Source organism: Rattus norvegicus, chromosome 18 (genome assembly GCF_021556685.1).
Source record: "Rattus norvegicus strain SHRSP/BbbUtx chromosome 18, alternate assembly SHRSP_T2T, whole genome shotgun sequence".
Classification (NCBI taxonomy): Eukaryota; Metazoa; Chordata; class Mammalia; order Rodentia; family Muridae; genus Rattus; species Rattus norvegicus.
This window is the reverse complement of record NC_141551.1, coordinates 16,397,941-16,415,901: the sequence shown is the minus strand read 5'-3', so window position 1 is coordinate 16,415,901 and position 17,961 is coordinate 16,397,941. Positions and strand designations below refer to the sequence as shown.

Below are 17,961 nucleotides of genomic sequence, written 5' to 3'. Positions count from 1 at the left end.
CTGGGCACAAAAGGGACTAAAGATGGACAGGGCTGAAAAACACAGAGATCCATTAGGAAGTGAGAAAAGGTGGGCGACGGGTTAGAAAGGGAAACGGTTGATCTGAAGTCAAAACCACAACTGTGAATGAAGATACGGAGATTTGAAAAGACCGGACAGCAGACAAGCCTGGATTCGATGGTGTGTGGGTTTAGGAGGCCCTCGGGTGGCCACTTTAAACATGATGAATGGCGGTGCTCTTTGTAGAAATGGCATGCAGGGATGTTGGGGAGGGCTCATTGAGTAGGATGGTATTGGGACCAGGTTTGGGATATGGTGTTCTGGGACTAGAGAGACCCAGAACATGGATGGCTCACAGATCAGAGGTGTCAGAAAATATTCTGAAAATATCTATTACAGGGAAAGACTCAGTGTCAAGAACAGAGTGGCATTGGGAAGCAGCCCTGTCCATTTAGCCCTGCAAACTCCAAAGTGAAGGAATCTATGAACATACCAACTGCCTTTCTAGCAAATTCCAGCCAAGAACATAGATTAAAGTTTGCCTCAGACATGCTGTTTAACCATAATCCTGGATCTGTAATTCAAAGCTGTGTAAAAAGAAGACCACATGCAAGGTCAAGTAATAAACAGCCAAGTGGGCACTCACTGTGCTCTGAGAGATACCTAGCCAATAGCTCCTGCAGAAAAGTCCTGACTGAGGGAGGGACAGGGTGCTGACACACAACTTTGGTCTGAGTACAAAGGAAAATTCCTTGGGGATGTATTGTAATGAGACTTGTCTAGGTATAACACCACACTTTGTATAGGAGAAACAGCTATGTTTCTCTTCCTTCCATTTTGCGGCAGATAAAAGACTGGTCACAGATCCTTTTACCAGTCTTTCTTCAAATAAAATACTTATGGGCTTGAGGACATAGGGTTGCAAGAAGTTTCATTTTGTTTTTCATGTATTTATTCTTGTCTGAAAGACAGCTTGAATTTCTGGAGAGATGATTCTACATAGAATGCACTGGGCAATGCTATAAATAACCTACTTGGGAGGGCGCAGCTCGATGGTGGAGCAACTCGTCCAGCATGTGCCGAGTCGAGGTTTGATCCCTCGCACCCACTCAAGGAGGCATGTGCTAAGCACAGAAAGGAGTCATTAGGATTTAACGAGAACTACATATTTTAATTACTTTTCTGTTGCTTTGCTAAAACACTATGCCTAAGCGCAGATTTTAAAAGGCAATAGTTTATTTTGGCTAATGGTTCCAGAGGGGTGAGTTAATCATGCTGGGCCAGAGGGATGGCGGAAGCCAAGAGAGCATGAATCAGGGAGTGCTAACTGGAAGGAAGGACAGGCTATTTAATCTTAAAGCCCACCAGAGACTGACTTCCTCCAGCAAGGCTGCACCACGTAAAGTTCCTCAAACAGTACGGGGAGTCAGGTGTTCACATGCCAGAGCCTGTGGAAGATGTCCTCATTCAAACCAACGTACAAGAGCACTGAGCAATGCTGATAACTTTATTACTTCCATGGTTTTAAAAGGGTCCAATGTCAGCAAGTTCACAAAACTCTGCCTGATGCTGTGGAAAGTTGGAGGTGATGTTTGCCGGGCACACCCAGCTGTATATTTCTCTGCAGACTCTTCTATATAAAGTATCTGCTATCATTTATTAATGCTTGCTATTTCCAACAAAACTGCCTTTTACTTATGAATCTAAAATTCAAACTTAGGCATTCTGCAGTTATAGCTTAACAGGAACTTAGGAAGAGAGTAGGAGGGGAAAGCAAGGCCACCCTAAAAGATGACACCGACCTGGAGTCGGAAAGAGACTGGCCACACCACACTCACTCATGAATGCCAGGGGCTAGTGAGCTAGGGCTGCCCTTCCTACCTTTGTATCCCACCAAGCTCTCTGACCTCACAGCAGAAGAAGCATAAAAAGCATTGTGTTGCATCAAAGACATGGATCTGTCCCTGTCCTTTCTTGTCCCCTCCATGAGAGATGGTTAGGGCACAGACCACAAGCTATGCTGAGTTCGATAATTCCAGACCTTCTAAAACAAATAAAATCAAACAAAAAACCCCAGCAGCTTCCAAACTACCACCTCCTAAGTTGCCCCAGATGTCCCAGGCCAAGCACGAGTAGGAAGGGCTCTGAAGCCAAGCACCTGAAATATGGCAGCTGCTCCCTCTCCTCCAACAGGCCCACCCAGACACACCAGGGACTGCCACTGGCTCTGGAAGACACTGGGAAGCAGGTGGCTTCCTGTTCTGGAAACAGAATCCCGCAGATGTGGGTCCAGCAGAGACTGGTGAGAGTTCAGTGTGGAGGAACAGGAGGGGTCTGGCCAGTCTCTGAGCTAGTTTCCTAAGGAGGTACAGGTCCCATCAGGGAGAAGGGAGACCCCCAGACCGAATACCTTGACTACTGCTAGGAAGTCTCTCTGTCACCATGGATACCCAGCAGCCACCAGAGGGAAATCACATCTCTCTGTCCCTAGAAAGGGCAAATTGTGGCTCTCTATACAAAGCCAGACCTCTCAGCAGGTAGCTGATTACACCTGGAGGTCACATCCCAATGGGGTGCTAAGCTGAGGCTGGGGAGAAAAGAACATCACAGCTACTGTGCTGTTTTCACTGGGAGATGAAACATTTGCTGGCCTCGAAGACAGCACCAACCACAGAACAAACTCAAGTGTAGCTTGGTGAACCATTAAGGTATTTAGTTCCTTGCGGAGTTAAGTAAGAAGTAACTCAGGAGAGCATGGCTGACCTCAAAGCAGCCACATCATTAAAAGGCCCCCAAACCTGCATGGATGGCGTCCCTATAGTCACTGTCTTAACTCGCTTTCTAGTGCTGTGATAAAACACTAACCGGTTGAGTCCACCCAGGAAGTAACAAACACCCCTAGTGAGCGGGGCCTCCCACATCAGTCATTAATCAAGAGAATGTCCTAAACTCTTGCAACTAATAGAGGCATTTTCTCAATTGAGGTTTCTCTTCCCAAATAACTCTAGCTTGCAATCAACTTAATTAAAACAACAGCAACAACAAGACTAGCCAGAACAGCTACATAGATGGAATCTCTTTTCACTTACCCTTACATACTCTACACCTTGTATCACCTGCAGAGAGCCTGGAACCATGCACAGCTGGAACATCTCCCTCCCTCCCTACCTCCCTCCCTCCCTCTCTCCCTCCCTCCCTCTCTCCCTCCCTCCCTCCCTCCCTCCCTCCCTACCTCCCTCCCTCCCTCCCTCCCTCCCTCCCTCCCTCTTTTTCTATAAAGAAACAAAAGCAGACCCCATCTTGAGGGTCATTTAACATGGCCACTCTGATTAAGATGATAATGGCCGCTATGCTTACAACACAGTATCCCACAACAGCACACAAAAGTTACATGGGCAACATGTGATTGAAAATCCCAAGAAACAGAAGTTCGTGGAGACGAAACTTAAAAATCTTCAGTAATAATGTAAAATCCTTTCAAATCGAGTTGAGATGAAACCTAAAAATCTTCAGTAATGTAAAATCCTTACAAATCGAGTTGACATATTCAGTGAATGAATTGAATTGTAAAAGAAACAATTGTGCAAAGGTCTAAGAGATGTCTCAATACCATGGCAACTGCTATCCCAGGGCCAAAATTTTAAGCCACACCCTTCCAGAAACATGGCTGGCTGACAACATAAAGGCACATCAATTTTTATCAAAGCCAAACATGAAGCAAGCACAAGGTGTGGATAGAGTCCCTGTTTGGCCTTTATGTAATAGTTGTAGTTCTAAATATTTAATTTTTCAATTTATTTTAATTTATTTTAAGTTTGTTTTTCAGTAAAACAAGAAAAGTCTTAAAGGCTATTTGCATTTTTAAGAAAAATATCATTCCATACTTATGTGGCTGTCTTTTATTATTTTTATAGGCAGTTTTAAAAAGTTGTAATTTATCATTGTTGTATGTTATGAGTATTTTGCCTGCATGCGAATCTGCAGAGTACGGACAGAGGCCAGAGAGAGTGCTGTATCCCCTGGAACTGGAGTTACAGGCAGTTGTGAGGTACCACGTGGCTGCTGGGAACCAAACCCATCCTCTGGGAAGCAGCCAGGGCTCTTCCTTCTGAGCATGCTCTCCAGCCCCATAGCTATCTGTTAAGATATGTCTGCCTTGAGACAGTTTTATGCCACAGCCCTCTGTGGGCCTCTCATTTTAGATGGGACTTGGCCAACAAGACAGACTTGTATGTGAGGTACGAGGCTTAGAGCTGACGTGAAAGCCTGTTATCCAAATCAGGTTCAGCTACTATAGCCAGTTTCCAACCAGGACCTTCTGTCCTCACACCCCAGTCTCTCCTCCCTCCCTGCCTGTTTCCCAAGTCTCGCTATTCTGACTGTAAGCTACTGTTGTTTTTAAGTGGTAGCTTTTCACCCTTACAAATTCATGGCATGTCTTGGTGGGGAAGAGGCATACTAGAGTGCTGAGCTTTGGACAGTTTGAAAACTGCTAAAGAAAAAAAAATTAGAAAAAAGAAGGTGTGGCTTATACTTGAGAATCAAGTGCAAGAAGTCTTGATGACATCATAACCTCTGGAATAGAGCTGGGCTCTTCTGCCATAGACGATGGTAATTCTCGATTCGCAGACCATGATGCCATTAGTCAGAGGTCTCAAGTGTAAATGCCTAGGGGGCAGAGAGGCAGCAGGATGAAGTGGAAAAGGTCCAGGGCAGCACGTTAGGAGTGGCTGATCATGGAGAAGCCAGAGCCACATGCCTGGGCTACCGGGAGCAGCCGCTTCCTCCTCTAACTGCGACCATGCAGCATGAAGGGCGTGAACTCAGTGGTTCGTGGCAATTCTAATTTGTCGATATTCACAATAGTTTTTGTAAGTTTAAACATACTAAATAGAGGAGAAATGAACAGCAGACCCGACTTGGCTCTCCTGGCTGCCAATTTGAGCCGGCTGGCGTGATTCCCTATCGGGAAGTGTCCCCCATTGCCCGTCCACTCAGCAAGAAGAGTGATATCAAACAAAAAGGAACTTCACCCTGGACACAGGTCTCCATCACATGGGGCTGGTGGCACCACAGGACACGGTGTGCAGTGATGTCACCTATATCTGGTCAAGTGTGCAGCCACCATAATGTCTCTGAGATCTAGATCAGACAAAGGAAGCCTATTCAGCAAGAAGAGTAGTGCCCAGCCCAGCAGAGTGATCAGGAAGAGGGCAAGAGGAAGAGGAGGGGAGGGCTCCACTGGTCAACAGGAAGACCAGAAGCTGGGCCTCACCTCGGCTCAGAAACAAGCAGCCATGCCCCTCTGTTTCCATCCCTTCTCCTAACAGTCACTTTGGGGCCCCTCTGCCCACCTCTCTGTCTTCACATCTTTCCAACCTAGAGAATGCTTGTGTAGCCACCAGTGTGGCGGTCACTTCTGTCATCGCTCATCACTCAATGCTCAGGTTCCCTGCCCCTGCCCCTGCCCCTGCCCCTGCCCCTGCCCCTGCCCCTGCCCCTGCCCCTGCCCCTGCCCCTGCCCCTGCCCCTGCCCCTGCCCCTGCCCCTGCCCCTGCCCCTGCCCCTGTAGGTGCTGACAAACACCACCTGATCCTCCAAGAGAATCCCCTCATGGCCAAGACACTTCAGATTTTCTTTTTCCTGTAGTGCAATCTAGTGAAGACTAGCTCTAGTTTAAAAAAAAACAAAAACAAAAACAAAAACAAAAAACAAAAAACAAAAAAATGCATGAACTCTGGTTTTCTTTCTTCCTTTAAATTAAATTTCTTAAACTAATGGGTTTCTCTCTTTGTTCTACTCTGCGCTGCTCTCCTCTTGCCCTCTTCCCTGTCCCTTCTTTACTCTTCGCCCCCCTTTCCCCCATGTGCCCATGGCTGGCCTCTTTTACTTCTCCCTTCTTCTACTCTTCTTCTCTCATTAAACCATTCCGTGTGGAAAAGAAATAATGTGTTTCATCATGACATTTGTACTTTTCTCATGCTTACTGCCCTCACCAACTCTTCCCTTCCCTGAACTACTCCTCCCATCCCCCATCCCCATCCCCCCCACCAGACTCCTCCCTCAGGCCAAACAGTACTCATTATGTTTGCACACATAGTTACATCTAGATTCTGCAATATATTGTCTTTCTCGGTTTCTTTCTCTAACTTCCTCTTAGAACTTTCTCTCCCCAGTCTCTTTTCCATTTCATGTTATAGATGAATACATGCGTACACATGTATGCACACACACATACAAATCTAGATGTTATGTGTGAGGAAAAGCACATGGCATTTGTCTATCTGTGACCGCCTTGTGTGCATATAATAAAATGGAATCTTCAATTCCATCAACTCTACAACAAATGACAACATTTTGTTTTTCTTTATGGCTGAATCAAACTCCATCATGTATATAAGTTACATTTGAAAAATTCAGTCATTGAATTCTGGACTTTTAAACCTCAAATCTGCATTTTGAAATGCTGACAATATTTACATTTGTTTAAAAATACTATGGGGGTAAAAAAAAAATCTACTTTTCTTGTACATTTAAAGGACTGAGGTTCATGAGTTTTATACCGTGGCTCTGATTATAACTACAGTGTTCGTGACTAAGCTTTGCTTTCAGTAAAATGATCGAGCCAGGTGTGGAACTGCATTTCTTTGATCCCAGCACTCATGAAGCAAAGCCTGTTGGGACTGTGTCTGTAAGGTCAGCCTTATACACAGAGTGTGTTCCAGACCAGCCAGAGACACATAGCGAGACCCTGCCTTGAAAAAAATTTTTTCTTTGCATGAAACCTGCCAATCAAAGGAGGCTTCTCTTGGGGTTCTGCCAGGATATACAGCTGCCCTTCAGGCTTTCACACATCTTTCTCTTTTCCGCCGATGTCTGGTATGTATGTGCAATGGGTGTATGGTATCTAAGATGGCCTGGGCATCTGCATTAGAGCAGGGTTCAATCCTGGTTTCATCGGCTCAGCCTCGGGGCCTGATGTGGCTCATGGTCCACAGCCAAGACTTGGTAATGTTTGTGGAAAGTTTAAGTTCCCAGGAATATACTACTCTAGGTCCTCCTTCCATAAGCATAATTGTGAGGTATAAAATTCCGCAGTACATTTATATTAAATACTGGCTATCCTGAAAAACTGTAGATCATTAGCTATAACCATCCAAGAATAATAACTCAGATAAATATTATTTCTCCGTGTTGTGCAGCTAAGACCTCTTCCCAGCAGTTTGCTCACACTTGTGGAGAGCACTCGGCTGCCCTGTAACTCAAACCTGTCTTTACCTCTCAGCCAATAGACACTCAATGGAACATAACCAATGCCTGGCCCTCTATATTTAAAAAAAAAAAACCCTCAGACTTGGGGCTAGAGAGATGGCTCAGTGGTTAGTTAAGGGCACTGGCTGTTCTTTCAGAGGATCAAGTTCCAGCAATGACACGGGGGCTCCTGATCTTCTATAACTCCAGTCTCAGGAGATCCAACAGCTTCTTCTGGCCTCTAAGGGCAGATGCACATGTGGTACACAGATATACATGCAGACAAAAAAATAAAATAAAAGCTTAACACACACACACACACACCATTGCCACCACCACCGTCTAACAGGGCTGAATAGAAAATGATTGCATCAAATTTCTTCACAGATTAGAGTCTTCTGATCACAGACTCATCTGCACACTGCTCCTCAGGCCTGTGGGGGCCACAGGTGGTCCCATCAAGCTAAGCACTTACTCGACCTCACAGGTAACTTCACAGAGGATAGGCTGGAGCCACCTTACCATCTGCAGTGTTGTTTAATAAATGCTGCTTGGCCCAGTTTTGAAGCCAGTCAGTTCCCCTTCCTAAGTAGCCCAGCGTCAACCACTTTTGTAATAGTGTCCCATAACCCAAGTCCCCACACACAAGCCCTGATATACAGTGATCCTGAGACACCGATGTGCCTCAGACCCTGCTGAAATAATTGTAAACAGCCAGCCCTGCCCTGCTCCAGTGTTCTTACTGCTATGGTAAAACACTTCACAAAATCAGCTTAGGGGAGAAAGGGTTTATCGTGGCTCCCGGTTCGAGAGCACAGTCCTTTTTAGCAGGCACAGTGTGATGGGAAGTGGATTTCAGCAGGACATGAGGCTCCTGGACACCCTGCACTGGTCAAGAAGCAGAAAGAAATGCTGGTGGTCAACCTGCTTCCTTGTTTTCACTTCATCTAGGACCCTGGCCCAAAGGGCAGTGCCACCCACATTCAGAGAGGGTTCCCTCCCCTCGGGGAAACCTTGGGAAGCACGTCTCCTATGTGGCTCTAAACGCATTCATGTCCACAATGAGGGTTGAGCATCTTACCTACAGGCCTGCTTATTTTACTCGGCTATTCCTTCCTCAGAAACTACAGTGAAGGTGCTCAACCACGGTGCCCACTCCCGCTGCTGCTGGGCAGGCCCTGGTGTGCTCCGACTGGCCCTGTGTGTCTAGCTGTGCTCTCACCCAAAACCAATAACCTAAGGAGAAAACGTTTGCAGACCTCCTCCTCCTGAGCTCCATCTGCCCCTCCTGTATTTCCACTCCAATGTAATATGGTCAAAACATGGCTGGGCCAAGCAAAGCGAGCTGAAGGCTATTCTATTGTGAATGTCTGGCGACTGCTGGCAACTGACTCTCTCTCACAAGAGCTCTGTTGAAGACACAGAGGAGTGACTCAACTCACATGGGTTAGGAAGAATGGTAGCTTCCTTGTATAAAAACAAAAAAGTCACAGCCAAAAGATGGCAGACAAAAGATGGTGTTCCTTTCCATGGAAAACGGCATGCGAGAAGTGACTCAAGTGGTGGAGGAGTCTCCTCACTTTCCCAGGACTGCATGGCAAGAAAGAAAGGGTGGGAAGGCCAGACCCTGGTGGTGGGATGAAGCATTACACCTCTGTACATCTTACAAGTGTTGCCTACTAAGAGGGTCTTAACTGCTGACATGTTTTGGGGGTGGGGGATGATAGCAAGTGTTTTTCAGGATCTCTCTGGGTCATGAGTGGGCATTCTCACTTGTTAACATTCAGCAAAGTGCTCTTAGCATCTTTCTGGTCCAGATCAGAATATTATAAGTTAACAAAGCACTGTAAGCTTCAGGATAAACACTCAGTATGGCAGAGAGCTTTAAATGGAGCTCATGATGTCAACACCATCTACAGTTGCTGGAGAGCAGAATTCACAACACTCTACATCAGGGTCTTGTCCGAGGACTAACCTCCACTTGCACTCTGTACAAAGATTCGCTGGGCAACACCAAGGCTAGCTATGGGGCGGTACTCACTGCCGCTTCCTAGGGGCCCCTTCCCAGTCACAACTAGTTTTTTCTTCTATGTGGCCATATCTAATACCCTTCGGTCCCAAAGTCAGACTTCTTTCAAGTGTGTCCTCTGTTAAATCCAAGAAGCTAGTCACCCATTTTCTCTGCCTCCCTTGCAGCTACAAGTGATGATGTAATCCATTTATAATCTGGGGGAGTCCATTATAATCCTTATCCTTTTCGATAAATTGACCCACTCTAGCTGAAAGCCAGGACTTGAATGCAAATGAGGATAGATGCTTACACATAAGAATCACACATACATGCTCCCAGGAGAGGGACAGAGGACTAAACATATGGATGGTTATGGTTTGGTTTGATTTGTTGAGTTAAATGATAAACATTTTAAATAGCTACACGTATATACAGAGTCAGTGTGGACTCATTATTCATAATGAGATATTTTGGGGTGCATTTCTTGTGTCAGCCAACTTTAAGTTTCTAACTTGTGAGTGGGGGAAATAAATTAAGCCAATGGAATTACCCTTCTCCATGCCCCATTTCTCTACTTTCATCTAATCTAAGTCTGAGGAGAAGCATACGAATGAGGCTCCAGACAGGACTTTCCCCTTATAACACAGACACAGCTGCCACCTTTGAATTCAATAGAGCATGCAGCTTGAGGTCAGTGTGTCTTTACCCACCATCCCAATTTCTACGTTAATGACTAAATTATATGGGAGGTCAGAAACCATGCATCCCAACGGTCAGGCATCCTTTCTGAAAACGGATTCAAATCTGTTGAGAAGCCCAAGGAAAGATGAAAGGTAGCAGAAGGAACCAGCCTGTCATCTCACAGACACCACAGAGCAAAGGAAGAGGGTGAAGAAGGTGCCCTCTCCTATACACATGGCGTTTAGCGGGGCAAACCCAAAGAGTGAACTCTGACTTGAGGGTGTGTTCAGTGACCCCTGGGAGTTTCCGCTGTACCTTCTGCTGTGTGGGTTTTAGCAGCACCAGTCAGGGAAGGAAAGCTGGGCACCAGTCAGGGAAGGAAAGCTGGGCTACCTACATCACAGCACAGGACACAAAGGTGCATTCTCAGGGCAAGTGACCCAGCCACTGCCTCAGTCAACCCCAACCATGGGCATCTCATATTAAATCACACTGCTGTGTACCCTCCCTTCATCCAAAAGGAAAAGGAAAAGATGTCTGTGGCTTTTTCCTTTTTTATGAACAGCAACTTGCAGTTTGTGGAGTCACAGTTACTCACACTGAAGGGACAGGAAAATCCAGGACCATCCTGACCTGGGCCAGTGCTCAAGCCAAGCCCAGGGGAAGTGACATCCTTAGGAACAAGCACTGATGTCTTTGAGTCTCAACTATTTTCCACTATAAAATTGGGATAATACTGACTTACATGAAATGTCTCTTTTTGTAGTTCAAACCCATTGTTTCTGGCCAAACCCATTGTTTTTGTAGTTCAAACCTATATGTTTCTGCACATAGGTTTTGGGTTATTTTTTACAGGAAGAAACAAGATTACTTAGCAGAAGACCCGAATCGCCACCATTGTACGAGACCATTAGCTCTGAAGGCAGCAGGAGTTGGCTTCAAAGCTGCTGTGCATTAATTTTGCACATTAAATTATAAGGCAGTGATTAGAACCGCTCCTTACAGGGCAAGTTCCCAGGCCCACCTGAGACCTATGAATCAGAAACAGGAAGGTGTGGTGAAGAATGTGCACTTTAATGACAGCACCACAGGGGACAACTCGAGTTTAAAAATTAATTTTTCCTTCTAGAAATACATCAGGGTTTTAGTTTTGGGTAGCTTTGAGCCAAAATGAAGAGTTTACCTGAGTCCAATTAGCATGTGTCTCTGCTTATCAAAAAAGGGGTTTATGTAAAAGTCGAGTCACACGTTCTTTGCTCTTAGCGACCTACGGGAAACTAAGTCGGCCCTGACACCAGCTAACTACTAAGAGCTGAGGAACTGATAGAAAAGCCATGAGTTACCACAAGGAGTCTTCCCTCCATTATCCCAGACTTCTTACAAAACTCACATCATGTGAGCTCCTGAGGGAGACCTTGGCCCCTCCACAGAGAGGCTGCCATGACTCACCCCTCAGGATGTAGTTCTGATAGTTCTGATCCGCCTCGGCTCCCACTTTGATCAAACATGTCAGACCTTCAGCTATGACGAATTCATGCACCAAATCCTTGTCATCCTAGTAGGAAGGAAAGAAACGAAATGAAATAAAAGAAAATTTAAAAATTTTAAAGTATTTAAATAGGCCCCTGTCTACCTTATATCCAAGCTGCATTGTTCAAACTTTGCAGGAATCTTTGAAGTAAAATTACCCCACAGGAGATTCTGCTCTGTTCAGATAAAGCATCTAACTCTTTTTAAATATTTTAACTTTTCAGACAATATATTTGATTATGCTTCCTCCCCTCCCCCAACTCCTCCCAGATTTTCCTCAACTCTAGTTTTTTTGTTTTTAGAATTTTATTTTAAGAAGGTTTCCTTTTTTTCTTTATTCTTTTCTCTCCTTTTTGAGAGAGAAGGAGAGAGAGAGAGAGAGAGAGAGAGAGAGAGAGAGAGAGCCCATGAGCAAGTGTCTAACTTTTGCCAAAGAAATTTTACAAGTCTTCACAATGTCATTTGCCAAAGACCAATTATTGCCTTCTGGGCAATCTAATAAAGATGAAGTAAATGAATCCCTTGCCCGTCCGGAAGCTGTACAGTGCTCTGCTTTTCATTTTCCAAGATCCTCAGAACCCACACCCACAGGACCCAATGTGCTGGCCACGTGAAACTTCCCCATGGAGTTTTTACTACAGCAGCATCCAGTGACCATGCAACCCATCACGAAAAGCTCATGCCTGTCCCAAGAGGTAGCCTAGAGACAGCAGTTTCAGCAAAAGGCACGTGAATGCTGTCAACCTGAGGAAGTCTCTTCTCTTATCTCCTCCCTTGCACAGCTGGCAGCACAGGGAAGGGAGCTGGGTACAGGGGCAGCCATTCACCTGCAGCAGCTGGCCATCCGTGGTCAGCCGGAGGCAGGACATAGAGAGAAACTCAGTACACTGCTAAACTAGTGGTTCTCAAAGAGAGCTCTCCTGATAGACCGGGCAAGGAACCCTTGGAGTCTCTCACACATGCAAATTGCGTAGCCATACCCCTGCCTGAGGATGGGGAAGCCTCAGTGGACAAAGCTCTGGGGCTGTGAATATCAAAGCTTTCTTCCTCTTCCAGGCAAGACAGAGGTTCAAAGAGGGACGTTTCTCACCTTCGCCCTCTAGGGAGCTTTGAGAGGACAAGGAAGCAGGACTCTATGCAAAAACACCAGATCGGGATTGCTGAACTGACACCCGGGCTTGGCTACTCAATTACCAAACGAGCAGGATGTCTTTACAGACAGTCTGAGACTCGAGAGGGCAGGAAAAAAACAACACACACTTGTCCGGGACCACTGAACTACATCTGGCCACCACTCAACTGGGCAGTTGCTGTAAAAACAAATTGTGGGGAGCCCAGTGAAACAGACGTTTCCACTGCTGCAGATTTCCTACAATAGACAGCACAGGGAGGATCCATACTGTGCTATAAGGGACAGCAGAGCAGGCATTCACACGTAAACCCCAGCAATGGGAATACAGAAGCCAATGGAGTGAACTACAGAGAACTGGGATAGTAGCAGCAACCAGGCATTTATCACTAAGAGAGAAAATAGATGACCTGGTACAATTCTCCTGTCTCGACATGCAATCAGCCCCTCTCTTTATTATATGACATTTTTCAATTACATGGCTGGGAGCCTTGAGTTAAATGTGGGCAGACATAGTACAGGTCCCTGGAAGCGATGTAGCGAGGCAGGGTCAGTGCCAGTTAGGGGCAGAGGCGGAGTCAGACTGAACATAATGAGAGACAGCTGTGTGAACTCAGACTTTGAGATAATCATGGCTGAGGAAGAAAGAGAAAACGGGACAGTATCGTGAGTCTTTGGAAAATTACTTTACACTGGTAGGTATAAAGGGAATAAAAAAATACTTCTCCCTCTCTCCCACTCTTTCCCAGCAGTGTGTGTGGAATGGACATGCAGATGAGCTCATGTCTAGTCAGGAGGGTTTTCTAAGCATGTAACAAATGTTTATTGCTTTAACTAAAACTAGATTCACACATGACTTCATGGTGAAAAAGTGCGAACAAGCTCTCGAGAAACCAGTCAAGCTAATCACTAATATTAATATACCAGAGAACCGAGTGTCTGGCAAAGGCCCTCGGAAAAAAGCACCGGACAGGCGAGACGGTGTTCGTGAGAATAACTCAGACCCTTCGCTAAAATGCATGGGCCCGTGTAGATAAGGCACCGGGGAAGGAGAGACTTGTGGATAATAAATGTGGAGAAAGTTTTCCAAATTGGCAATGTCCTAGATTTTAAATGCGTATCCTGAAATACATAGGCAGTGACACATGATTCTTAAGTCACCGGCTTCAGATGATTATGAAATTGCAATGTTCTCACCAGCTGATAAGGGGTTACTGCCGCATTCCAGAATTTTCTGTAGGAGCTATTCATTGGCTTGTGATATTTTTGTTTTACATTTGCTGTGTGTGTGTGTGTGTGTGTGTGTGAACACGCACATGTGTTGAGACACATGGTGCCACATGCAGACGGAGCCGAGTAGCAGCTTGTGGAAGCTGGCACTCCCTTCCACTGTGTGTGTCTTTGGTGTCTAATTCAGGGTTTCAAGCTTGGCATCAAATGCCCTTAGCCCTGGAGTCAAGAGCCCTGTTTTTTGTTTGCTTGTTTGTTTTGTTTTGTTTTTGTTTTGTTTTTGTCTTGGGTCTTGTTGTTATTGTTACTAACTGACTCAATCCAATGTCTTTATTCTTTAAGCTCCTAAAGTAAGAGTCTCTGAAGTACCTCTAGGCCTAAAGAGCATGAGCGCTGATAAAGATGCAGACCAGCCTAAGCCTTCCCAACATGCTGCCTGTCGGGTCCAGTTATCCTCCAGCATGGCTGGCCTTCAGTGTGGTTTGGGGCCCACTCCTTGTAGCAAGCACCTTCCATCATGCTTGTCTACGTAGTACTAGCCTAGCTGTTTCTAGGCTACGCAGGAGAAACTCAAGGGACACGCACCGAGGAGTAGACTGGTTCAAATACTATATAACAAGTCTGAACAAGTTAATTTGGTTTTCTTTCTAACTTTTCAATTTGGGAAAATCTCTCACTGTATGTAAAACAAATAGTCCACCAAGCATAGGTGTAAATGAATTCACAGAGATCTTGTTTTCTATTCATCATTCTATATTCTCCTGCTATGGAACCTGAAGCAATTCTCAGAGCACACATCAGTTTATTTCTGTGGTTTCCAACTATAGAAACCTTATAAAAATAGGTATTTATAAGAAACATTTTAAGTTTAAAAAACAATCAAACATCTGGTCAGTGTCTATATTTACAACTTTTTCATGATCACTACACAGGATGTCAGTTTAATACAACTTAAGCATTACTTGGGAAGAGGAACCTTATTCAAGAAATTCCCCAGATCAGATTGAACTGTGGTCATGTCTGTAAGAGATGGTCTTGACCCATGATTGATATATGAAGGGCCAGCCCACTGTGGGCAGCATCATCCTTAGGCAGATGTGTTTCAGCTATATAAGAAAGGTAGATAAACATGAGCCAGGGATAAGGTAGCAAACAGCTTGGCTCAGACATCCAGGCTCCTGCTTTAAGTTCCTGCCCTGACTTCCTTCTTCAATAGACTGTGACCTGGAAGTGTAAACTGAAACAAACCCTTTCCTCACCTAAGTTTCCTTACCTTTTGGTTCGGGTGTTTTATTACCTCCACGGAGCTAAGACCAAAAAAAGATCCAAATAACATCTACATACGTCAATTCATTTATATGAATCTAAAACTCAGAAATGTCATTTAACTAACAGAAGATAATGACCATACCCTCATTAACATATGTGCTGAAGAAAGTCAGTCATCCTTTAGAGCAGCCCACCATCTGGATTTAGCAGATCATTTCCCTAAAGTGATGTCTAGCATGTGCTTCTGTCTTTAAATATTTGTAGTTGAATCTGAAGCCAGGGTTGATATGTTGGCTTGACTACATCATACTTTATATTCCCATTAGGAGGTACCTAATGTCTAGTGGTACCTTGTTTCTGGCATGTTAGTAACTTTTGTTATTAATTCATTAACAGATTCATTAAGTGCAGATTCATTAAGTGCCAAAAACCAGGGGCTTTCTATTCTTTATTACCTACAAAGGCTTTCATTTTTAAAAGAGATGTCCTTTTAACTTAAGAGATTGTAAAAGTTTGCCCTTTTCAAAACAGCTAGTCCACTGGCACCCACTGCCTAGTCATCTTGCCTATCATTGTAAGGTTTTAGATTCCTTGTGAATGTGTCCATCAGTTCAAACTTTCTCAGCGTGTCTAGATCCAGAGCGGTTATCATCTGATTGATGTGTATTGTTCCACTGGGCAACCCTTCAGCTTGCTTCTGAGAGGGAGAATGACTTAGTTTTATCTGATAGTGCCTGTTCTCCATGTGATAAAAGGATACAAGTTTCTTATAACATGACAGAGGAACCATGCCCCCAGCAACAGACTTGGGATGTAAGAGAAAAGAGGACATGTCTCTAGAAATTTCCACCAGAAAAGGGGTCCCATCCTGGAGAGAAGAGGCAGTATACTGAACAAGTTTAAAGAAGAAGAGAGGAGTAAAAGAAGAGATGAGTGTGGGTGAGTAAATGGGTTAGTTGTTGATGTTGATGACGTTGTTGATGTTGATGACGTTGTTGATGTTGATGACGTTGTTGTTGTTGATGACGTTGTTGATGTTGATGTTGTTCTTGTTGTTGTTGTTGTTGATGTTGTTGTTTTTGTTTGTTTGGTTGGCTGGTTGGTTTGGTTTGCCCAGCTTTTTTGCCTAGTCCCTCTTAACAGGAAAAAACTCACTCTGGCTAAAATTATCAACAACAAAGGCAGTCTTTGAAAGACATGGATAAGACAGGAATTAGAAGAAAGTGGAATGTATACATGAGTAAAATTAAAATGGAAAAAATAATGAACATTCCTATTCCGTGCGAAGGTCACCTTCACTACCCCACTCATGGGTATCTGGAGCCTGACTTAGCCCTTCACTAAGGGCTTCTCTTGTACAGGGATAAAGGGAAGGCTTGGTGTGTATGGAGTGTTAACATGAAACTAGTGGTGAGGGACTTGCATGTGCATGAGGGAGCATACCCTACAGTAGCTGGATTTATAATAACAAAACTGGGATTAAGCAAACCGCATGCCCAAAGAAGAACGAGCAGAACAGCTTGAGCTCTCTGTTATAACAGAACCCTAGCCAAAGCTAGTCACACCCACTCCCATTCACTGTCCGTGAAGAAGCAGAAGTAGGACACGTGCACATGACAGCATGCACATGAAGTTAATACCACAGATTGTCATACGCGGTGGGTATCTACCACTGGGATGGAAACGTGAATACACACAACACTAAATGCAAGCATTGGCAGAAAGGAGGCATGGGTGTGGGGAGCAGGTAGTGATTCGGAGGGGAACAGAAAGAACACAGCTCTTTAATTATAATTAAATGGGTTTTTTTTAAAAAATTGGAATATAGAATAAAATATTATTTGCTTAAGTTGTCCTTACTTTTTATACTTGAAATATTTGACATAAAATAGTCTTCTCTAGAATTCTGATCTAATTTGTGTGTGTGTGTGTGTGTGTGTGTGTGTGTGTGTGTGATGTGCATATGCATGTGGACACGTGTGGGAGGGTTGCAGGCACACGTGTGCAAGCTCATGTGGAGGCCAAAGGTTGACATCAGTCATCTTCCTCAATTGCTCTCCACCTTTTATATTGAGGCAGGGTCTCTCTCCTGAATCCAGAGCTCAGTAGCTCAGCTAGCGTAGTTATTCAGACTGCCCTAGATTCCTATTTTCACCTCATGAGCACTAGAAATCCTGGCAGGCCATCACGCCCACCCAGCATTTACCTGGGTGCTGGAGATCCAAATTGGTTCTACCCTTTGCCCAGCAAGCCCAGGGCTCACGCTGCCGTCTCCTCGACGCCCTGACCTAACTTGTAATGTCCTCAAAACACACTTTCCTATTTATAATAAACATAGGTATAAGCTTTTCTGTATCTAACTCCCTAGCAAAGTAAAACCAGGACTGTGGTAGTTTGGCTTTCGCTTTTCCATTTTACCTGAAATATCTGCTTCAGCGAGAAAAGGGCCCTTCTTAGATCTCGGCCGGTGGAGTTGTACAGCTTTTCTGAAATAAAGAATATAACCATTAATTTAGTTGACTCAATGGAGTCAATGGAGTGTACAAACATGCAAAGTTATGAAGAATGACACTTTTTTACCAGAAGACAACAATGCAGCCACTCAAGTACCTCATACACTGGCCTGCTCTGCTACACAGCCCAGAGAGAGACTGTCTCACCCTAATCCTCTTCAGTGTTTAACAGACTGCCTTCTGGTTTATAGATCCTTCCACTTGGTGGCCAAATACAGAGAAAACCAATGCAGCCCAAATGCAATAGATTTCAAGAAATCGTTTGTATTAAATTGGGGGTTTGAGTGATAAAGTAGGACATAGAATTGTTGAATCCTGCATGGCCACACACAAGGGATGGAGTGACA

At 44.6% G+C, this 17,961-nt stretch overlaps 1 protein-coding gene across 6 annotated transcripts in view; it reads right to left on the bottom strand.

Annotated features, from left to right (window-relative positions):
* The window catches only part of Fhod3 (formin homology 2 domain containing 3), a 440,137-nt gene that overhangs the window by 228,918 nt on the left and 193,258 nt on the right, over nt 1-17,961 (bottom strand). For all 6 annotated transcript variants that reach the window (NM_001415720.1, XM_087591989.1, NM_001415719.1 and 3 more), the window contains 2 exon segments: nt 11,393-11,498; nt 17,520-17,587. In NM_001415720.1, coding sequence (NP_001402649.1) covers nt 11,393-11,498; nt 17,520-17,587 — 174 coding nt within the window.